The following is a 23,105-nucleotide window of genomic DNA, read 5'->3' as shown; positions in this document are numbered from 1 at the left end:
CTTAACGTGGCCAAAAAACGGAAGAAAAAAAAAGTGCAAATGCAGTATTTTGTCTGTGTGTGTGTGTGTGTGTGTCGCGACCAGCTAAAGAGATGAACCCCAGCGTGGCGGCCATCTCGGCTCTGGCTATCCTCAGTGTCCTCCTCATCAGCCTCCTGGTCCTCTTCCTCCTGGTGCTGCGGCGGAAACATCTCCAGATGGCCAGGTGAACACATCACCGACCCTGGGATCTAGACCAGCACGACCCCATTATTCAGCCCTACTGGGGGGATACAATTTGACGGTTTCACTCCCCACCCGGTGTGGAAGAAATGGGATTTCCTACGTGATTACGTTAATCTCAATCAGAAGATCAGCTATTATCGGTTCATATATTCTGTCTTATACTGGATATATGAATGGATAAAGTGTTCATACTGTGTTCTGTTGACGGTTACAGTTCTATGATAATATCTGCCTGCCACTAATAACAAACACCTATTGGCTGCATGTTATCTCTGTAGAACTATAAACATTGTCCTCTGACCTTCATGCCTCAAAGAGACTTTGCTAGTACCTCTGTGTCTGGACTGGTCCTTTTCATGTTGAGGTGTTTGTTAAACTCCCTCTCCTATCTGCAGATTGCTAATACCAGAGCTCAACTGAACTCAGTCACTCTGTTAGTGAAGAGATGGACAAAACGTTTTTCACTTCTTCTTTCTGGGATATTTTTAAAAAGACAGTTGATGTGCGTCTGCAGGTCTGAGAGTAACGTCCGCTTTTTGCTCTGTTTCAGAGAGTGTGGAGCAGAAACCTTCGTGAATTTCGCTTCTTTCGAGAGAGACGGGAAACTGCCCTACAACTGGTAGGCCCTCGCTCCGTACCAAGGAAACAAACTATCAGGATGTCCCCTAGCATATCCCCCCCATACACACACACACAACACTCCCAAGATAACATTTTAGATCCTGTAATTCCCCTCTGCTCCCGATCTTTCCACCTGATTACGAGGGTGTGTGTTGTGTTTAGCTAGAGAAGAGGGAAGCCCATCCACCCCCCAAAATCCAGGCTGGGCAAATACAGGGACGGGATTAGGATTCGCGAAGGGTGGGGGTGGGGGCGAGGGGCGTGTGCAGTGCCTTGCTTCTACCCCCTTATTTTAGCTCTGAAACTCCAGTCAAGAAACCGTGACCAGCTCCTCCTGCTGTCTGAGAATAGGGTGTGTGTCTTCTTCTCGTCTTCTGTTAGAGTAGAATAGTGTATTTGATGAACATGGAACAGCCCTAAAATCCTACATTAGGTTAGCTAGGAGTTTTGAAAACCAAAGTTAGACTAGAGAGGGTGCAATTTCTGGGGTCATTGTGAAGTGTGTTTGCAGCCGCAGCAGTTGGGGAAGTTTATTTTTAAATCACCTCCCAAATCAATGACTTCAGTTATTGTTTAATGTTAAAATCGTAACGTTTCAAATAATATTTGGAGAAAGACAACCATGGGGTGTACTTAAATCTTCACGTGACTAAAGGACAAACACAACTGACATTTCACTATCTTAAATACTCTATTTATTGAAGATTGCATAGGTTAAATACTTTATTATTGAAGATTGCATAGATTCAAAATCAAACATACATGTGTGGCTTCTTGTTTAAAGGTAAGGCTAAAGTTATTTTGCTACCTACATAGGTACCTTTCAGGTCTACGTAGTGCAAAAACAGGGCCGCGAGCATGCACACTAAATATGTTCTTAGCCTTTGTAGTTTAAATTGTAATATAAGGGGATAGTGTTGTTTGTGTACATAGCAGTGTACATAGCAGCATAGAGTGTACATAGCTGTATCTTTCAAGACAGACAAATCTGCCAAAATTTAAGACTGGTGCTCCGTAAAAATATATAGACCATAATATGTCAGGCAGAGTAGGGCCAGCCTAGGGCCTCACATCCCATGGTAACTGATTAATATAACTGCTGAAAGACGGTCAGTGAAGGCAGAACTTGGCTTCCATCCCAAATTTGATTGACTTTGTACTGTATCATTACCTCCCATCACTAAACCATACACCCATCCAAGTGTGTTCTTACTGTGAAAGCATTGGTTAAGTTGCGTTTCTGTGGATCCAATTGGCAAAGCTTGTGCTTTGAATGTGCATGGTGTAAACGCCTTGGTGTTATATCTGTTAGCGTACCACATTTTATTCATTGGCAAAAGTCCCATTTATCGAGCAGAAGATTACTGTTGTGTCACCGAACCATACAAACAGTTTACCATATATTTACCCCCCGCATGAATGACGGGATAGGCTACGCACGCTGCAGAATTTGTAGGGAAGGTTAAGGAAGGTCAACCACACCAAAAATGTTGCAATACGGGACCTCATAACGTAAGTACAGTCCAGCATCGAGGAGAGGAAGAGAGTGCCCATTGACCAAGTCCACTCAGCAGTACCACAGCCGAAAACAGACTCTTATTGTTCCCTGCTGTACCATTAAAGAAACATAGGCTATCTACTGTACACTGCCCAGCGTCACAGGCTGCATGATGCATTAACTCTGTGTTGAGCACTAATAGAGTTCTTCTCAGCCCACTGTGCCACTTTTACTAATGGAGCTCCTTGTTTTGTCCCAACCTGTCGCCTACTGGTGTCTGTTTTTTTTTGTTTTTGTTGTCTGAACCCCCTTCAGGCGAAGAAGCCTGTTTGCCTTCCTTACCCTACTGCCATCCTGCCTTTGGACTGACTATCTTTTGGCTTTTTATATTAATCCTTGGTAAGTAAGCTCTGTTGTTGGCCGAGTCAACTTTTCATCCCAGGGGCATGTGTCAGCAAAGCCCCATGGCCTGCTCCTCCGACCATAGACACTGTGTTACCAGACAGGGTTTCAACATGTATTCTAAATTGGGCCTAGGCGGCCATTTTGGATCTCTCACTGACCAGTACAGTACCTGGCGATCACACACACTCGATGCAATGAGATTCTGGTTGAAAACCGATTCTAAAGACATCTGGAGAATGGTTTCCGAACTCTCACGTCTCGAAACGCTTTGTCTGTGGTTGGGAGATGCACTCACCTGAAGAGGCTCCTTGTGTCCGAGTCTTATTTCAGCTGTTGTCTTTTTTCTTTTTTGACTAATGTACTGTAGCATGGTTACTAACGGCAACCTGCTTTGCTGTCCACACGGCGTCTGCATGTATGTTCACCGCATTTTGTTTGTGTTTCGATTTAAGAGTGGAGTAGAATGTAGAGCTTAGGGGGTTAGATGTAGATGTCCTCCGTTTTAAATAGGTCCTGTGGCGCATCTTTTGGGTTTGACACCAGCGGTATGCAAACACAGACGCATGGGGGGGGGGGGGAAGTGAACCGTACAGTAAGTGTGTCTGGCCTGCCTGCTTGATATCAGTGCTTTAGTATAGCTGTATACGGAGACTGAGCATGTTTGTGTCCTGCTTTGGGGTGACTTGTACTGTTTAGACTGGGTTCACTTCGAGGACAAGGTGGGTGGGCAAAGAGGGAGAGAGTCTGAGCTTTGTGTACCACGGCGACGGGCACAAGCACCTGTCATGAGTGCTTTTATCATTTCTGCGATTCATAGGAGCAAGACTGCTTTAAAGAAACGGAAGCTTACAAGGTAACCTGTCTATTTCTGTCTGAATGCACTTACAGTGTGAGAGTATGTGTTTCCCGTTTTTCTTTCTTCATTTGCGCTTGCTTGTGAGGACGAGTTTGTGTTCATCTGTGCGTGCGTGTGACATGTCTAGCTACCGCCACTGTGACCAGCATTCGGCAAGTAATCAAACATCCACTACAGGGAGTGTGCAAGGCCTAATAATCCAGCAGATTAAAACCACTCGTCACATCATCACGACGGTTTAATGTGTGTCCCTACACACACACACACACACACACACACACTCACTCCTTTCATCTTTGATCCAGGATCAAACTTAAAGTGAACCCTCTGTTTCCTCGGCTTTGTACATCATAACAACACCAAGACTCACTTACTGGCCCACAGTCATAAACAATCTGTAACCCCTTTTCAAATCCCATTAGAATTAAATCCCTTAAGTGTCGGGCAGCAAACTTTGATGGAATGTAAAGCTACCTTCCTGTCAAAAAGCAAGAGAAAAACAATTACATCATAAATATGCTGCTGGATACGTTTATACTGTATGTCTGTTCTGGGCTTGTTGGAGTGGTCAGGGTTAAATATGGACTGAATATCCTATTTATCATCATATATACTGTATATATTTAAAATAAATGGGTAGAAGAGAGTCTTGAAGCCATTGTCTGGGTCACTTTACCAAACTCAAATTGGTCTCTCGTGTGCTGTAGCTTGGTCCAACTGGATGACTTTGACGCCTACCTGAAGGAAATGAGCAAGGACTCTGCTTACAAGTTCTCCTTGCAGTTTGAGGTATGACATGCTCCAGTTCAAATACAGAAATACACACCATTAACTAACCCTACCCTTGACCCTACTACTGTCTGTAAAGTCATTTGACCTATCTGGTTTGAAATATTTTCCAAAACCTATTCTGAGCTTGATTAATAATGCCTTACACAGCCAAACCAAATCCAGACATTCCGGCCTAAGAAAATCACAAAAGTATTTGAAAGAACAAATGCAATTGATCCCGGGTCTGCTTCATTTGAAATTGTCCTCAAATATTGTCTGCTTTGTGTTTCTTAGGAGCTGAAGAGTGTGGGACTGGACCTGTCCCATGATGCAGCTGACCTGCCCATCAACAGGCCCAAGAATCGCTACACCAACATCCTCCCCTGTGAGTGGCTAGCTACACTGACCATGTGACCAGGACCCTATGAAGCGATGAGTGTTCTTTTGTTTTGGAGATTCTTTGTAAAACCCTTCGTCCAAAAACATGCATATTTGTCCGATGCGGGTGCAGCTCGAACAGCTGCATGGAAGCCCGAACACCTAGCGATGTCGATGGCGTGTTGTGTCCACAGACGACTTTAGCCGGGTGAAGCTGTTCTCGATGCACAACGATGAGGGCTCCGACTACATCAACGCTAACTACATACCGGTGAGCTCCGCGCGGCCGCAGTTGGTGGTGGGGGGGTGGGGGACGTCTAAGTAACTGATGTCTATGGAAAGGGGGGGGGGGGGGGGGGAACACCTGCTACTCACATGCTACTCCCACCTGGGGTGAGAGGGTGGGGTGATGGGAAGAGGTGGCGATCCAATCAGGACCTGAAAGGAATCCAACCTTTCCTTTAGCTCTGAAAACATATTTGTATTACTACGGGGCTCGAAAGACAGAAGGAGTCGAGGGCTACGTGGCACAGGTTTAAAGATCGAGGGTGCAGTTGGATGTCAACGGTCTGGGTCCGGTCGTGGACCGGGTAGCTGTACGCACGTGGTCACCCCGTGTCATCTCGTTCATCTCCCAGGGTTACAAGTCCCCCACGGAGTACATCGCCACCCAGGGCCCCCTCCCGGAGACGAGGAACGACTTCTGGAAGATGGTGCTCCAGCAGAAGTCCCACATCGTCGTCATGCTGACGCAGTGCAACGAGAGGCGGAGGGTGAGTCTGGCAACCCGCCTCCCTCATCCCCTCCTCTGGGTGATGAGTGACCCGGGGACACCAGGCGATTGAACACAGCATAGATAAAGACTCTCCATGGTATTTTCATGTGGTTTTGAAATGGAGGGGGGGGGGGGGGGGGGGACATTGGTGTTATTCTTGTGGGAGGCCAAGCATGCTCGCGTTTCAAGGCGCTCGAGGCTAGTGGAGTAGCCAGTGGATTTATATTCCTATTGATATTCAGCACATTCAGTATTCTCTCGTACTGAAGTTCAACAGAATATATTTACCAATGCTACATTAGCAAGCCTGTGATGGAAGTGTTGTGTGTGTGCGCGCGCGTGTGTGCGTGCGCGTATCGACTGGACAGGTGAAGTGTGACCACTACTGGCCGTTCACGGACGAGCCGGTGTTGTATGGAGAGATCAGCGTGGAGATGTTGTCTGAGACGGAGTCTCCAGAGTGGACCATCAGGAACTTCCAACTAGGCTACGTGAGTGTCACACACACACGCACGCTCCGATGACACGGGCGAAAGCTGTTAGACGCAATGACATCGGACAAAATCGAGCAAACACAGTGCATTGTGGGTGATATTACGATCAAATCTAGCACAACTAATCCAAAAGCTATCGAAACATCTGTCTTTACTGGCCCAGGCGATAAGCCGTTGACGTACCCTGGAACGACCGTGGTGTGTGTGTGTGTGTGTGTGTGTGTCGCCCCCTGCAGGCTGACGAGTCTCAGGACGTGCTGCACCTGAACTACACGTCCTGGCCCGACCACGGCGTGCCCACGGTCAACGCCATCGAGAGCATCCTGCAGTTCGTCCACATTGTGCGCCAGCAGGCCAACAGGACCAAAGACCCCATCATAGTGCACTGCAGGTACACAGGGTCCACCCACCCAACCATGCAGGGGCCTGAGTTTATCCCAGAGAGAGGGAGAGAGAGAGAGTTTAGATAGGTATTACTAATGTCCCACATACTAAATAGGCACAGCATTACTGATGCTATCTACTCTTGATTTACCATAAAGACTCGCCTACAGCGAGGTGAAAGCCCAGTAAATCCATGGAAAGACTATTTGGAGTAATTGGCAGTGCAAAGGACTACAGTGACTAATAGGTCCAAGCAGACAAGTACAGTACACTAATGGGTGTGGCTGACTGCCCAGAGTCGACTCCCTGAGGGTTGCTTTGAATCTCTCTTGCTATCTAAGATTCAAGTGCAATGCAAGGCAGAGGCATTAAAACATAAGGCCAGCAGAAAAGTTACATTTCAGTGAGGGGTAATTGTTTCCTGTTCCACTCGGCCATCTTTTTCCGCGTTCTGCGCGACCATAAATCATGTCGGACGTTGCTTCGCCCGGCGCTCCGCGTCGTCAGCGGGTTTGTTAAATGAGCCGCCGCAGCCATCGTCCTCCCCTGACTGGTTTGTTTTGTACCTGCGGGCAGCGCTGGCGTGGGGAGGACGGGGACCTTCATCGCCCTGGATCGTCTGATGCAGCACATACGGGAGCACGAGTTTGCGGACATCCTGGGCATGGTGTCGGAGATGCGCTCCAACCGTCTCTCCATGGTGCAGACCGAGGTAGGTCACCGTCGGAAAGGGCGCAAGGGCGAACAACTAAGGGTGAAATTGTCCTCACAAAAAAAGAGCTGTTATTATAAGAAACTGTGATTGGTGCCAGTAGCAGTATTGGCTTGTAGGTGTAACCCTGAAATAAAGAACAAAAAAAACATCTAATAGTCACATTATTGCGTATTAAGGGATGAACTGACAGGACATGACGCTCTCGGTATGATGTCACTTCCTGTAGGAGCAGTACGTGTTCATCCACCAGTGCGTCATGCTGATGTGGAAGAAGAAGAAGCTGCAGTCCCTCACCAGCGACGTCATCTACGAGAACGTCAGCAAGACATAAAGACGCCGGTCCTACCCGACGTAAGAGTCTCCCGCACACACCTAGGGAGAGCATGCCGCGTGACAGGAATTATAGACCCCCATGAAAGTATATTCCTCTGGGCCCCTTCTGTGTATCAGTAGTGGCTGTGGAAGCCCAATATACACATGCCTATGCTTTACAGAATAATTCCCCCCCAAAAAAGATTTACGCCGCTTCAAACTCAGCTTCCATCCTAGCTTCCGCCACAGACTACCCCTCACTAACCAGTCCCCAAACAGGTCAACACCCCATCAAACCTGTGATCTAAAAGAAACCCAGTCCATCCACAGAACCAACTAACTCACAGTGACTACCCTAACACCTCTCTAACCCGTCCACAAACTAGCCAACAACTTTACTAACCAGTCAGCCAACAATGATAAGCAGTTATTGTATCCTTGCAGTGTGGAAAGGAAATTAAACTCGTCTTTAATCAAAATATTTTGTCTCCATCTCAGGCTGGGAATACACACTCAACCTCCTGTGCTTGGGGCATCTGTTTTCTGCACCGAGATCCGCTTCGTCATCAAGACCAAAAAAAGCAAACAAACGTGACAAAAATACAAGAAAACACAAGAAGAAAATGGATTATGTTTTTCATTTGAATTGGTCAAAGCATTGGGATGGAACATTGCCTTAAGGAGTCTTCACTGACCGGCCATTTATTCAACCACCTTCAAGGTCATTTAATCCCCCACTCAACCAAACTGGCCAGGATGTGAGGTAGGAGGGTGCTGGGGTTGTAGCGCATCATGCCTTCCCCTCCTGAGTGAATGGAACGTCTTTGACCACAGACCCTCTTTGCAAGGGAGACTCCCTCCTTTCAGAAAACAAGAGGTCACAAAATGGCTGAATTGGTCGTCAATTGGTCTGTCTGTCAGCAACTATCATTTGTTTTATTTTTATTTTTTATCTCAGGATTATAGCTGGAAACCAGCAAGCACACAGGCCTACCCCCCCCCCCCCCCCCCCTCAACTGCCATTGGTACAATGTTGACACATGTGTGCTTGAGTAGTTTTCCAGGTTTGTACTTTGGCTGTTTTAACGCATTCATCTTCAGCGGGCCCTTTTTGCCGTTCACGTAGCCGTCACCCAGTAGTCGTACTCTTCACTTTTCACTCATTTGTTCTGTGGCTAAAAGGCTTCGGTTCAGAGTACCCTGACACGATAGCCCGGTGTCAACACTAGCTACGATACACTGCCACCTGACCTGGGGACATGTTTTGTCTAACATGTTCGTGTTAATGCGGTAACTGCTGCATAAATTGCTCAAAGGCTACCACCTTAGCATGTTAGCAATGTGCAGTACCGTTGGCTCCTCCGGGTCTGAGGAAACAACCAGGAGAGCGGGTTGGGAGAGGAAGGGAGCGAGGGCACAAGGGACAGTTGGAGGGGCTTTGCGTCTCGGGGGGGGGGGGCTGTGGCCCGCCCCATGCCTACCATCGACTGGACGGGAACTAGGTATGGTTGGCGAAGAGGCCAGTTTAGAAGCTGTAGAGACTCTGTGTGGTTCTATTGTGGATCTATTGTTGTATTTTGCACTGAGGCCTTGGACTGCCTGCCTGCCAGCCATGCGTGGAGAGAAGAGAGGGGGGGAGAGACGGAGGGCTGGCCTGCCCTCACTTCCTGTGGCTGCTGCTGCCGACTGTGGAAACTACTGTTTTATCTGTGTACTGTATCGTCCAGCTCGGCCTGGGTTTGCTCCCAGGGGAGTCACTGGGGGGGGGGGGGAGGGGGACATTGTTGTAAGTGATACAGTGGTTCAACTCTCATTCAATACTTGTTTACCAGGCTATGTCATTGCATTAGCTGCAATCATGTGTTTAGCGGTGAGAGGATGCATTTTGGGATTGGTGCGTATAGTATCAAAGCACTTTTGTGTCGACCTTGAGAGCACAGTCAGTTTGATGAAGAAACCCAGACTTGACCTAGGCTACAATGCACCCGATTATCTCTATTGAAGATTCAAAAGGTAACAAATTGAATATCTAGCGTGAATCTGAATGCTTAGCATATCTTTTTTCCCCCACCCCTTTTCACAAGCATATCATTCGGTTGTGAATCAGGTGTTCCATTCTCCATATGAACCACGGTGCTTGCTTGTTCCTTAGAATTCACGATGCTCTTGGTTATTCTTAGACGGGGGTTCATCCACACTCTCATCCACACTTTGGGGTGCAGGTCTGTGGCGGGAAGGAGAAATTGGAAGGAAGAAAAACATTTCACCTACAGTACACTGTGATATCAGTATTTATATTGGTGTCCTAAGCATGATGAGTATGGCAAAGTGATGTAAATGGGTAAATACATGCCAACCAGTTTTCATCACTGTAGTTAGCATTCTGACATACTGTAAGACAATAGCACTTTAGCAGGAGTGCTATCCAAGTTATTAATAGGGGATTTTAGGATATAAATCTTACAAGGTACCGTACATTGGACCGTCCAGTGTTCACTTAAAGGGGAATATAGTGTTCTATTCAAATGTTTTGGGGGGACAATGCAGTTTACAGATGTAAAATCTAGCAGGACAGAGACCACTAGCCTTCATCTAGGTTACATTTCACAGCAAGGTATCAAATGTACTGTACATACTACTTACTGTGTAACTAAAATGTTTCTACATGTTATTACAAAGTAATTCTTGTGGAAATGACTTTGTCGCTTTGTTTTCTTTTTTTTCTTAAACTGTTGTAAATGTAAACGAGCATAACATAAACCCAGACCCATTTGTTATTTTTTTGGCATAACACGGTACTTTGTTGGGGCTTATGTATTTCTATGAGCGGCTGGGTATTGTTTTTAGTGTTAGCCCAGCATTCGAAGTGCATCCTCAACAATTCTGTGTCAGATTCTGTTGAGACACACCTAGATGTGGACTTGGAAAGCACGGCTGTAGCCGGAGAAACGCACTTTGGCATGCTTGTCGGAGCTGACCGAAAATACAGACATTTCGTTAGCTAGGTAGCCTACTGTACACGTTTTACAATTTTCTCTTGCTCAGTGTGTGTCCAGTCAGAACTTGTTTGTCATTGGTGCCATTCTTGTGCATTGTGTCACTTAAAGTAGAGGGGCGATCTCGTGTTACGATCGTCGTCACTGAATTGTGTGCGTGTGTTGGAAAAAATAAAATGTTGCAATATCAATTCGAGAGAATTACTTATGCTCATAGAATTGTCCAACGTGCCATGAACAAGTGGAAATAGCACAAGTTTTAGAACAGGATTTATTGCAGAATTAGCAGATTTAAGTGAAAAAGGCACCATGAACTATAGACATACAATTAGAAATGTACAATGTAATAATCCCCCCTGAAAGAACACATACTATTTCCTTGATTGACACCAACAACGCTTTGCAATTGCACATCGTTAAAGGAGGACAATTCACAAAAATAAATCCTACTTCCAATCATTTTCTCATATTAGCTAAATAAAATGGCAACTAGCCAATCGACCTTTCTATATAACTTAGCGTTTAGCATTGCAGACATACACATAGATAGTTCTGGCGGGTGGGGTGGGGGTCATCGATATTTGGACTAGAACATGTGCCAAGGGTCTTGAAGTGTCCCGAAATGCACTGGATAAACTTCCTTCCTAAACTGACACATTCACCCCCCTCTACTCCTGGAGTAAACTGGACAAACAGATCTACATCACAGAGCAAAGCTGAAGCCATATAAAAGTGACACATTAAGCAACACTGTATCGATTGGTTAAGATACATGTCTTGTGCAGGCATATACAGTATATATATTATACGTGTGCTAAATTACACCCCGTTCCTCTTGTGACCGTGTGTGGACTAGTCCTCCTTGTTCATAACGTTCACCAGGAATAAGAAAACGGACCATAGTTTATCAGCTTTACTCTTTAGTGACAAAGATAACTAAATGGATAACAGCCCTGGGTCTTCCACATGTTGCAAGATCATGCTTATTACTCTGTCAAGTTGGTCAAACAAAGAATTGGGGAATTCTAGCACTCCTCCTATTACTCCTGTAACTTTTTTTTTTTTTTTTACCAGACTGAAGGGGCTTGCTACAGTAGAAAGGTGTGCTTTATCTGATGCATGACTGTACACTCTTGCCACGACTCCCCCGTCCCAGAAAACACGTAGGCTGCTGCTGTGAGGAAGACTGATTTTGGCCATGTCTGTAACAGCCATTGAACAAGCTCATCCATGTCTTCCTCCAACATAGATGACTATAGGAAAATACTCGACTGTGATAATGACTTTAGAACTGATTATTATGACTATGCCTCTATAGTCCTTGTGTGATATAAGGTTACTGCTGCTGTGCAAATGTGCGTATAGGCCCATCTCATGACTTGCGGCCTCGTACAAGTAACCTGTCAAAGCCTTAAAGGACTTCGGTAGTGGTTTCTCTGCTTTGATGTGAGGTGTAAGCTAGTGCTATATTAAATCAAATATACAATATTTGAAATGAGATTAATGGTAGCATGTATCTGTAAAGTCATAGTGATATGATATAAAGTGATCTTATCTGACGTATTTTATGAATGACAAAAAGTTAAATTAGCGTTGCCTCTATTTCAGTCTGGTCAGTTATATTAAGTTACTCTTTTGGCATAACATTAAATAAAAAAGGATGATGTATATAAATATATTTGCTTTGCCAGCAAATCAGAAAATGTACACAACAATTATATTTATATTGGTTATTCACATTAATCAATTCTCTCTAAAATACTATTAAATTGGATCAACAAACATTATTTTGGTTGACTCCATTTCCCTTCTATATGAGAAGATCTCAGAAACCGGACACATTTCCTTTTTAGTGTGCTGCACTAATCTGTGGCCAAATAACACAAGAGACAACAGTCCATGCTTGCGATTACCCTTTCAAAACATTGCTGCTATATTACACCATTATTAATTTCATTCATTCCTGTCAAATGACAATATAGTCCGATCAGATGTACAGTTCCACAACTATTCACATTCCCTTCAGACACGCGTGGCTGAACGTTTCCCTGTTGTGAATCCCCAGTGTCTATGTCAGCAGTCCTGTGTGTGTGTGTGTGTCCGATTGTGTGTGTTTTACTGTTTGTTTGATTGTGTGCGTGTTTGTTTCTACGGAGACTGCTGCAGAATCTCCTGTCGGCGGCGCATGATCTCGACGAACTCGGCCCGGTCCGCTGCACTCTGGAAACAACAACGCAACGGCATCAGAGACGGGGGTGAGGTTTAGGGGCTCAGTGGCTCAGAGGTTGAGGGGAAGGCCTCAGTGGCTGCTGCTCTCGTCAAAAGACTCCACCCCCGAGTCGGAGGCGTTGGCAGCCAACTTCTCCTGCCGCCTCCTCATGATCTCCTGCAGCTCAGAACCGGAGCTCCGCTGTAGAGGGGGGGAGACAGAGAGAGAGAGACAGAGAGAGAGACAGAATGAGAGAGAGAGAGAGAATGAGAGAGAGAGAGAGAGAGAGAGAGAGAGAGAGAGAGAGAGAGAGAGAGAGAGAGAGAGAGAGAGAGAGAGAGAGAGAGAGAGAGAGAGAGAGAGAGAGAGAGAGAGAGAAAAGGGGAGAAAGGGAAAGAGAGGAAGGAAGGAGATGAAGAAAAGACAGAGAGAAGGTGCGAGGAGAAAAAAACCCAGAAAAGAACAAAACCAGAGAAAGACGAGGTCAGAATCGGTCGACGCCCTGTGGATTTACCTCAGCGGAGCTTTACACGCTAGATAACTTAGAGGAGTGCCTCATCGGGTTAGCGGCTACTGAAAAGTTCAATAGGCCATTTGACTAAATTGGATACAATACACAAAAGGCATTCACTGCGGTCTACAATTGAATGCTTCGCAGATGTTTACACACCATGTATTACTGTAAACTCAAATCTGATGAGAAAATCCTCTGTCAGTATGGAGGGATTATTGTGAGCAGGGTTTTCCACATCTGTCCTGAGAGAACCAACCGGATAAACACACAGGTGTCCTCAGGAACAGAGGTGGAATGTCCTCTATTATGCCTTTATGGTTTTCAAAGCTGATGCAGAAAATACCTCAATATCCTCTCCTGCTATGACAGATAACCTTAAATGAAACTTACCTTTGTTTCCCTGAATGAGGTCAGTTTGAGCGTTAATGCTAACTTTGTTCACTTTCAAATCCTAGTCAACGGAAACGCCAATAAAAGGTACAGTATAGATCGCAGAACTGAAATGTTCTCTTGGCAATGTGTAATTATAACCTTGTACACAGCTCAACATTGTATGTTCTGGACATGGGAGATGAAGTTAGTTTCAGTTAGCAAAAAGCAGTTCCAAGTATTTTTCAGAGACAGACATTTTCTATGTCTCACAGATCTAGCGCGGGCTGGAGGGCATGGCACTGGGATGGGGGTGACGGTTAGAAACATTTGAGTGGGGGTTGGCAAACGAGATGGCACATTCTGGAAAGGGGAGAGGAGCTGGACCACGGTACATACAGCTACAGCAGCCTTTTAAGAGGGTCAAAAGCTAAAACTAAACTAGCTGTTGAAAAATACGTTTCTATCTGCTGGCCAGATTTATAACAAGAAACCTGGAATAATTGGCTGAACACTATCAAAGTAGCGATGCATAGATTTGTACACGTTGTGTGGCAGCGAAAGCAGACATTTCCACAACCAAACAGGCTCATTCATCTGGTTTCCAATGCTGTTGCTTAGCGCGAGCACTAAACATAAGAAGCAACTGCATCAAATCTGGCCAGCAGACTAGACACTAGGACAGCCTATCCCACAATACCTTAGTGAGTGTGTGTATAGAATCAGAAGATCAAGGAGGAGGGGTCAGAAGAAGACCTGCAGGAGGAAATAAACACCACAGACCAGACCTTGCCAGAGTTGGGGGACATTAGAGGATAGAGGCTGTGTGTAAGGTGCAGGCAGAAAGATCCAGGCTAACACGCAACGACCCCCGGTTTCAACACCATCATAGAACCACTTCTCATCTGGACAAACTGTAACTCACGCCCACCCCACCCCCGCAGACGGTTTAAGACCTCGTTTAAATCAAATGATGAGGCGTAGACTAGTGGCTAGTTAGCCAAGTGGAGAGGGGGGGGGGGGGGGGTCACACCCACCTCGAGAGCGGCCTTCTGCACGGTGATCTGGCTGAAGACGCGGGCGCCGTCGTCCGGGCAGACGGTCTTCAGCTCCTCCTTGTTGAGGGAGAACAGCTGGGCTCCTGTCAACACTCCCAGACTGTTGATGGTGCTGTTGGCAGGACGGGGGCGGAGAGTTCATATCAGCCCCATATCAGCCCTGCACAACCCCGCACATTCTACAATACTGTGACAGCATTCGCATTGTCATAGACCCCATTGGTTATCTCACAGCAGTAGCGCTAAGGAAAGAGTGGAGCGCTTAGAGAAGCTAAGTTAAAAAATAAAAAAATAAAAAACATAAGAATAGCAAAAATAAAACAACAAAAAAATGAGGTTCAATCCTAGTGGACACGTCTGTTGGGTGGCAGGACTTACACAGCGCTGAAGCCCTTGAGTTCCAGCCAGGATTTGACCTCGTCGGGCGAGGAGTCGTAGGTGATGTTGACCGTCGGGGGCAGGCTGGTGCTCCTGGGGGGCGCCTGGAACTTCTTCTGGGCACTGCGGCCCAGGGTCAGCCTGTGCATCAGCTCGTCCTGCACCTCCTCCATGTTGGATTTCCTGCCTGTGGGGACCGGACAGGGGGGGAGCAGACCTTAGTAACACCTGCGCTCTGCACTTGAGAGGTTGAAAGCAACCGTCTTTGTTCCCAAGGGAGATGTAACCACATTTTTGCTTTTAAAAACAGTATGGAGCAGGAATGGGAACCCTGTCACTCGGTTACTGTACTCCACCCCCTCCCCCACCCAACCAATGACATCAGCTACAGCCTCCCCGCTGACCAATGAGAAAGCCGTTGAGGGTGGGGCTTACGGTTGCCGGGCGGGGGCCTCTGGTTGGGGTGGTCCCTCATGGTGACGCTGCCGTTGTCACTGGACGTGTTGCTGTTCTGGCGGCTCACGGTGCTGGCGGCCGGCCGGGGGGGCTCGGCGGCTGGGGGGGGCAGGGGAGGGGTCGGGAGGCGGGCAGGGGCCGGGGCTGGGGCCGGCGGGGGGGGCGCGGGGGCCGGGGGCATGGGCGTCGCTGCCGGCTTGGTGACATGGTCTGTTCTGGTCTGCTTCTGAGGGCCGGAGAGGAGGAAGTGACCTTGTGTTCGCTAGCTCACAGGAATACATTTTGAGTTAGATTTGAGATACAATCCCATTCACTACTAGTCTACATCCCTCCACAAAACTACTGCACACCAAAATCTACAAAAGGCATGCCTCTGTTACCTCATTCAACTCTCCCAGTAATTGCTGCAGAGCGGAGACGGAGAACGAAACGTCAAAATGAGAGAGTGTGGAGAAGTATTTTGCATCCATTACGTCATGTCAAAACTCACCCGGGTGCAAAGACAGCAAACTACCAAGAAACAAACGCTTTGCATGACTAGTCAACACTGGGTGGGCAAAGAACTCAAACTGTGTTGAAGCTCTACGATATGAAACATGTCATACCGCAAAACGATAAATGCTCCCACAACTCCACAGTGCTAACTCTCAGTTCAGCAGCGCAAGCCAGAGTTGAGGAAAGGCTGGGAGTCTCGTTATGGTTCGTAGGGGTGACAGAGAAGCCTACAGCATCAATCCAGCCCACTACGGGTGAACCGGGACAGGAATCAGTCTAGAAACACTCGGCACACACAGGGAACAACGACACACAATCCCGGCCCCTACCTTGAATAACTCGAACTCCTTCTTTGGCATCATTAGCTTTTCGCGACACAAAACGGGGAGGGAGGATGGGATGAAGATGAAGGGGGAGGAGATTGAACGGGTGGTTAAAGACAAACTGTGCAATCAATGAGGTGGGCTAATGTGCTATCACAGACCATAAAAGGCCACAGTAATGTGGAGACTCGGGGGGGAAAACAATTCTAAAACTCAAGACAAGGAATAAATGCATGAAGGGAAGAATGAAGAAAGGTATAAATGAATACATCGCACGAATGAATCACTGAACATGGACAGAAAGGGAAACCGAGTCACCAGGCGACCAACTTCCTGATACCTCCTCCATACCTCATTCAGTTACACCTATTTCGGCTGTGTAACTTGCACTTCAACATTCTACGCGCATTCCCTACTGTCCTGTGAGGCTTTCAGGAGACCGGGGAGGGTGGTGGTGGTGAGGGGGGCGGAGGTGAGGTCAGGTACCTGGATGGTGTGGCTGTAGATGGGCTCTCCGCGGCCCGTCATGTCCACCGCCCGGGTGATCTCCAGGATGTTGTTTGGCACGTAGCCCGACGCCCCGCAGCCGTTGCGCACCTTCCACCACTGCTTCCTGTCGTCCAGCACCTGTGGACGCCAAAGCCGTCAGCCCAGGAAAGGCCATCGAGGCCTGGCCCTCTTGTGATTCTCTCAAATACGTCCCATCTGGTGTGACATCACAGGATGTGGGAGAGCATGTGCAACCCGACACAGCTTCAGAACATCCAAGTCAGGTCAGATGTGTAAGTCTCCCAAGAACAAGAGATGACGGAAGAATGCCTATTTACATCCGTGGTCTTCAACCTCGGTCCTCAGGGACCACTGTCCTGTATGTTCTAGAGGTTTCCCTGCTCCAACGACCCGATCATTTGAATCGGGTGTGTTGGAGCAGGTGTGTCTAAAAAATACAGGACAGTGGTCCCTGACGACCAGCGGTTGAAGACCATTGGTTTAGAGGATTCTTAGAACCTCTGGGAGCACATAATGAATCTGCGGACACCAGTGCCATCTAGTGGTCATGTTCCTGCGTACCTCGACGACCTCGTCCTTGACCACGGAGAGCTCAGTGTTGTTTCTGGCCACGAAGTCATACTTGGATTTGGCAAAGGTTTTTGGCTGGCCTCTGGTGTGGGCATCATAGTTCCTGGAAGGCATTCCCCAAGTCAAACCGTTAATGACTCACAGCACCATACGAGAACAGGTACAACATGGACTAGGATGGAACATGCATTCCATGCAACCACATGGACAAAAACAACAGGTTGACAAACACCAGTAAAAATGCAACAGGCCATAAACATGTGTGTGAGATGTACAAGACCACACGAGGCACGACACCAGCAGGACATGCTAAGGTGAGCTAATGGGCTGTGCTAGTGGGGCGTGCTAACGCTGGTAGCTGACACAATCGGGAATCGGTAACGAGCCAAACATCAACAACAAATGGACTACTGTTTAACGACTGCTAGCTCTGGAGAAAAGTCCCAACTTTAATACCGGAGGAGAGAACAAGAATAGACACACGGACCAACACCGTAATGACAGTCAGAAAGAGGAGAGCAACGTCAATTGAAGGTAGAAAAGTTCAGTAATCGAGTTAGGAAGAGATCGATTAGATTAATATGAAGAGGGGAAAACAGTTTGGAGACCAATGCGCAGTAGATAGCTACCACTTGACGCATAGATCAAACCTAGTGGGTGAAATATAGGAATCCTACGGTTGAACCTCATTAAAATGAGGTAGAGAAGAGATCTATAGACTTGGACCCACAAGGAAAAGCGACCTAGATCTCCACCAATAGAACCAAGTTCCATTAAGAAATCCAACCAATAGAGGAGATGAGAGAGATTGGAGTAGATGTGATTAGTAGACTCTGCACCAATAGAAAAAGGACCAGACAGTTCCCCTCCAACACGGAGGGATGGGACTAAAGGGAGTAAAGCTAGGCCAGTTCTCCAGAGCATGCCGCCAGGTCAGGTCATGTGACCTCCGGGCGTTACCGGTCTACGTGACGGCTGACGGCCTGTTTGAAGGCGGCCACGGCCATTTCCTGGTCCAGCAGGTGCATGCGCTTGTAGGCCGTGTTACCGAAGGCGTACCCGTCTGTCGAGGGAAAGTCCTGCACTGCCGGTTGCTACGAGGGGGACAAACACAAGGACACAATGTGATTGGTGAGATTCAGGATTCATTGCCAGCCACCACTTTCTAGAATTGCTTATAAATTAGACTTGATTCAACGTCATGTCATTGGCTCTCTACTCGTACTGTGCACAATGAAAGGACTTTAATAACATAAATAACACGTTACTTCATTGACAAAGGAGTCCCAATTTGAATCGTGGATCCATTCTTATCAAGGGGTTGTAAAGACCGGCATAAACCACATCAACTCATTAGTCATCTTTTAAATAGGAAGAACAGAAACTGGCCAGCCCTCTTCGGTCCTTCTACCCAGGGTGCGTGCTCACCTCCTGGGCCAGCCTGTGTGCCACCTCCTCCTGCCTCTGGACCTCAGCATGGGCCAGCGACTCGGCCAGCTGGGTCAGCTCGTGCTCCCTGGGCTGGCCCACGTAGGCCAGCATCGGGGGCTCCCAGCCGTCCCGGAACTGCAGCGTGCACGGTGGGAAGTAGTGGTCCTTCGGCCACTCCAGTCTGGGGCGTGCGGGGTCGGAGAGAGAAGGGGAGAGGGAAGGAAAGGAGGGGGAAAGGGGGTGAGAGAGACAGAGAGAGAGTCATTCCTCTGCTCTAAAACTAAAAAAGGGTCCAAGCCTTTCCTCCCGTTCACCGGACGGACCACATGATCACAACAGAGCCGCGCCGAGGGGTCTGCCACCTGCGCTAACCCTCCGGTGGCCACGCCTCCGCGGACGTACCTGCACTTGGTCCAGCCCTCCCCCAGGGCCACCCACAGGTGCCTCTCCTCCGCCGTGCCGGCCGAGTGCAGGAAGTCGATGGCCTCGGCGGTCAGGAGCGGCACCAGGACGCTCTTCGCCAGCTCCACGCCGCCCGACGTCTGCACCACCTAGAGAGAGAGAGAGAGAGAGAGAGAGAGAGAGAGAGAGAGAGAGAGAGAGAGAGAGAGAGAGAGAGAGAGAGAGAGAGAGAGAGAGAGAGAGAGAGAGAGAGAGAGCAGGAAAGAGCGAGCGAAGGTGTTACTGAACCGAACGATCTAGGTACAGGCCGATGCGGCATGCCCCTCATTACAGCAGCATATGAGAGTAAAGTTCAATAGGCGTGTGTGTGTGCGCGCGCGCGCGTGTCTCACCATCCTCAGAGGCGTGAACAGGAAGTGCACCAGGTCCACAGCGCTGGGGTTCTGGATGTGCGATCTCAGCTTCCCCTGTGGCGAAGACGGAACACAGCGTTTGAGGCGCCCCGTTCGCGTGGCGGCGAAGGGCGACGCGCAGAGAAAGTTCAACAACACACTCATCAACACGGGGGAGCGCTCTCTCACCAGCAGGTTGAACGCATGCTTGAACTTCTGGAAACAGTCCACAAACTCGTCCTGAGTGGGAGGCTTCGCCCGCAGTGTTAGGACGCCCTCTAGTGGACAAAGTAAAACACACGTCAGGTAATTCCACTCCAGTAAGATAAAGCAGAACAATCGCAGATAATTGCTCCGATGATTAAGGGGAAAGATATGAAAACAGAAGAATATGTCCTGTATAGACACGGGGCCGCCCACCTCCTGGTCCCTTCTTTTTGCTCTTCTTCGATTTCTTCCTCTTGGACAGCTCGTTAAACGCCTCCGCCGCCTTCTGAAGTTTGGTGACGAAGAACTCGATGTCGTCCAGGATATGGTTCAGGATTTGCTGGGAACAGCAGGAAAAAAATGGCAAGGGTTTTAAAGGGGGTCTCTTTGGCGCGCGGGCAGAGCCGGATCGGTCGTAATGGATGAACCGAGACAGACGGTAATGCAGTGAAGAGTTCATTTAGGATGTTACGCCTCGAGGTGGAATTGGATTTGTGTTGTTGCTGACTGAGTATGAAGATAATACAATGTCAATTAGAGTGAATGAACAAACTATGATCTTCTATTCTTAGCACATGTGGAAAAGGGGGGGGGGGGGGGTGCATCTCCTCACTGCTAGCCCTGTGCGTGTGACTTATTTCCATTTCATTTATTTTCCTTCCAGGCAGAGTTAATCAGGAACAACATTTGCCAAAAAGACTCACCCATAGGCTATTTGAACTTTTATTCTGTTATTATTTACAGAGCATTTTTTCTTTGACTTAATGATTAAACTATTGCAAACAAACCAAGGTACATCTCTGTGACCAGGACTGCCCTGTTCTGCCCACAAGTGGAAAGCCCCATTTTGCATCTCTTTATATCACGCGGAACATTCATGTAATTGATAAACTTTCACTCAGTTTGTTTTGAACTTGCACTGGATTCCAGCACGTCCATGAATTAACATGGAACTGCGTCATTGACTTGAACAAACAAGCTGATCCTGTCGTTTTTACTTTGTCGTTGGCTATCCATTGACAAACATGGCCAGGCCCAGACCCAGCTATCCAAGAGATATACTGGGTTGTGTAGGAGGATGTGGGGAAAGCAATGTAAGGACAGACAAATACTGTAGATAAAAGACAGACAGACATAGGCAGACAGACTGACAGGAGGCATAACAGCTGACAGACGATAACTATCATCAAGTTAGTCTGCCGCCCAGCCGTCCGGCCAGCCGGGCTAAAGAGATGGAGATAGCTAGACAGACATACAGATTTACAGACGGCTAGACGGTCACACAGCCAGCCGGCCGGCCAGGCAGCCGGCCAGGACTCACCACATCTCGGTCCACCCTAGCAGCCGTCATCTCTGGAGGTTCGTCCTGCTCTGAGTACTGCCTCTGTTTGTCATCTAGCAGACAGGGGACAGCCAGACAGACAGGGCAAGATTAGACAAGTCTGTTTACCGTGGGGCCTGGCCGCCAACACTGATAGGTGTGTTCTTGCTAGTGTCGGAGGAATAACATAACATGTTATCCCTCCTATTGTATGACTCTTCCTTAGAGACCCGAGCCTATCTGTAACGGTATGAGGAAATCGAGCTAATCTAACGAACATTTGCAAGTTGAATATTTGTTTCAGCAGCATGACTTCATTCTAAAACAATTGTACAAGGATCCCAGGAGCTTGAAAGGTGGAGTCATTCGGAGTCTAAATTGTATTTTGGTACCGAGTGAGCTTGTGGAACAGGAGAAAAACCACAGGTTACCTGAGGCTGAAAAATCCTCTCCCACAATCAGTTTAATTTCACATACGAGCTGGGCTTTTAAAACATGCAAATCACTGTGATTTTTGTCAACTTTGAGTGCAATTATCCCATCTCAAGCCAAATTAGAAAGCTGAGATTTTCGGTCTGTGAGAATGTGCTAATGGGGTGTTCCAGAATCATTTACACATCAGATGGAGCTGGTACTTCACTCACTTTCCTGTCTAAATCATCTAGTCCCTGATCTTTAGAACTTTGTCTAAATCTTAAGTATCTGGGGGGGAAAAAGCTTCCAAAGGTCACACTCAATTAGTAGATTAAACCTGAGCATTTCAAATGGAGAGTTAGCCAAATTCTCGTCTCAGTCTAGAAAACAGACCCATACCACTCATTTCAACCGTATGTGTGACTAGCTAGGATTCCCGCGCGGTGACGGATCCGGGATTGGACATCTACTCACAGTCTTGCTGCTCATTGGCCCAGGCTGACCACGCGGCCACGCGGCTCTTCACGTCCACCTGAGTGACGGTGGCGGGTGGCTCGGGGGCGGGGGCTGCAGGGGGAGGGGGGATGACCCCATCACTCTTCAGGATCATCCTGCAGAGAGGGGGGGGGGGGTGGCATGCGACGACAGCAGGTGACTACACAGTCCCACAGTACTAGCAACCACGGAATAGGATAAACCACTAGCTAGGTCCAACAGACTTGCACCTGGTGGCCACAAAGAAGTGAAGTGAATGAAGACATTGTTTACTTAAGTGCATCCGGCCTCTTTTTGACCTTGCCACCCTTGAAGTCAAGCATGGCACTTTCGATGTCGGCCTGGATCAGGTTTGCCTGAAAGTGATCGGTGCACACAGGATGACTCACACTTAATGACTCTACAGCACAAATACGGTACATTACCAGCCCAAATCATAACGGGTATTGTTTGATGTGTTTACTGGGTAATGTGCATGTGAACCGACGATCCAGTCAGTGGTTCTCACTTGCACTCGCTTTACCTTGATGTCGTCACACTGGAAGAGGTGCAGGTCGGGTTTGCTCTGGCCTGACTCCTTACACACCAGAGCCAAGATGGAGTCATAGCTGCAGGAACTCATAACAGCCTGGCAGTGCTGGAGGGTCCCCATGGGAAAGTTTTCCAGCTCATTCTGCATCAACAACAACAGGAAGAGAAGTCAGTTTCAAAGTCAGTTAACCCTCAGTACAGTCGTTTTCAAGTAAAGAATTGAACTGACCATTGTATGTGATGTAAATGTGCACACTGACAGGGGAATGATAGTAAATGAACTTAAGTGGGCCAAAAGAAGGTTTAAAGGTCACTGATGAATCCCAAACTAGTCCAGCTGGCCAAAAAGTTAGTGGGTCTCTTCAAATTTCACACTACTTATACTTATGTTTGAGCTAAGTCGCATTCACACTTTGGAGGGGAGGTACAGAATAAGCTTCTTAAAGAAGGCAATCTTAAAGCCTGCAGATTTAAACTTCTGGCTGATCAAATGAAATATGTAAAACACAAAAGCTTGGCATAAATTAAAATAACAAAAACGGGTTTCATAACTTAATTGTGTAGTTTTTTGAGCGAAAGAGGCCTTGTGAGGGCATGTGA

At 47.6% G+C, this 23,105-nt stretch overlaps 2 protein-coding genes across 8 annotated transcripts in view; one reads left to right on the top strand and one right to left on the bottom strand.

Annotated features, from left to right (window-relative positions):
- The window catches only part of ptpro (protein tyrosine phosphatase receptor type O), a 37,281-nt gene extending 26,666 nt beyond the window's left edge, over positions 1-10,615 (top strand). The window contains exons 15-27 of one of the 3 annotated variants that reach the window (XM_062483563.1): positions 85-205; positions 776-844; positions 2,660-2,743; positions 3,567-3,602; positions 4,313-4,394; positions 4,671-4,761; positions 4,949-5,025; positions 5,393-5,527; positions 5,898-6,020; positions 6,260-6,414; positions 6,984-7,119; positions 7,349-7,473; positions 7,933-10,615. In XM_062483563.1, the coding sequence (XP_062339547.1) occupies positions 85-205; positions 776-844; positions 2,660-2,743; positions 3,567-3,602; positions 4,313-4,394; positions 4,671-4,761; positions 4,949-5,025; positions 5,393-5,527; positions 5,898-6,020; positions 6,260-6,414; positions 6,984-7,119; positions 7,349-7,453 (1,214 nt within the window). In that variant the 3' untranslated portion in view covers positions 7,454-7,473; positions 7,933-10,615. The remainder of the gene's footprint in view (positions 1-84; positions 206-775; positions 845-2,659; positions 2,744-3,566; positions 3,603-4,312; positions 4,395-4,670; positions 4,762-4,948; positions 5,026-5,392; positions 5,528-5,897; positions 6,021-6,259; positions 6,415-6,983; positions 7,120-7,348; positions 7,474-7,932) is intronic. The other 2 variants (XM_062483564.1, XM_062483565.1) reach the window with 2 other exon arrangements.
- Positions 10,616-10,683: 68 nt separating this feature from the next.
- The window catches only part of eps8a (EGFR pathway substrate 8a, signaling adaptor), a 38,104-nt gene continuing 25,682 nt past the window's right edge, over positions 10,684-23,105 (bottom strand). For 4 of the 5 annotated variants that reach the window (XM_062483566.1, XM_062483568.1, XM_062483567.1 and 1 more), the window contains 18 exons: positions 22,498-22,647; positions 22,248-22,330; positions 21,954-22,090; positions 21,066-21,139; positions 19,958-20,084; positions 19,727-19,815; positions 19,538-19,612; positions 19,146-19,294; positions 18,741-18,924; positions 18,273-18,406; positions 17,304-17,415; positions 16,719-16,859; positions 16,239-16,274; positions 15,795-15,818; positions 15,394-15,640; positions 14,959-15,145; positions 14,560-14,692; positions 10,684-12,840 (listed from right to left, as the gene is read on the bottom strand). In XM_062483566.1, coding sequence (XP_062339550.1) covers positions 12,730-12,840; positions 14,560-14,692; positions 14,959-15,145; positions 15,394-15,640; positions 15,795-15,818; positions 16,239-16,274; positions 16,719-16,859; positions 17,304-17,415; positions 18,273-18,406; positions 18,741-18,924; positions 19,146-19,294; positions 19,538-19,612; positions 19,727-19,815; positions 19,958-20,084; positions 21,066-21,139; positions 21,954-22,090; positions 22,248-22,330; positions 22,498-22,647 — 2,193 coding nt within the window. In that variant the 3' untranslated portion in view covers positions 10,684-12,729. The remainder of the gene's footprint in view (positions 12,841-14,559; positions 14,693-14,958; positions 15,146-15,393; positions 15,641-15,794; positions 15,819-16,238; positions 16,275-16,718; positions 16,860-17,303; positions 17,416-18,272; positions 18,407-18,740; positions 18,925-19,145; positions 19,295-19,537; positions 19,613-19,726; positions 19,816-19,957; positions 20,085-21,065; positions 21,140-21,953; positions 22,091-22,247; positions 22,331-22,497; positions 22,648-23,105) is intronic. The other variant, XM_062483570.1, reaches the window with a different exon arrangement.

Source organism: Osmerus eperlanus, chromosome 17, assembly GCF_963692335.1.
Source record: "Osmerus eperlanus chromosome 17, fOsmEpe2.1, whole genome shotgun sequence".
Lineage (NCBI taxonomy): Eukaryota > Metazoa > Chordata > Actinopteri > Osmeriformes > Osmeridae > Osmerus > Osmerus eperlanus.
The sequence above is the reverse complement of the archived record's forward strand: the minus strand, read 5'-3'. Positions and strand labels throughout refer to the sequence as shown.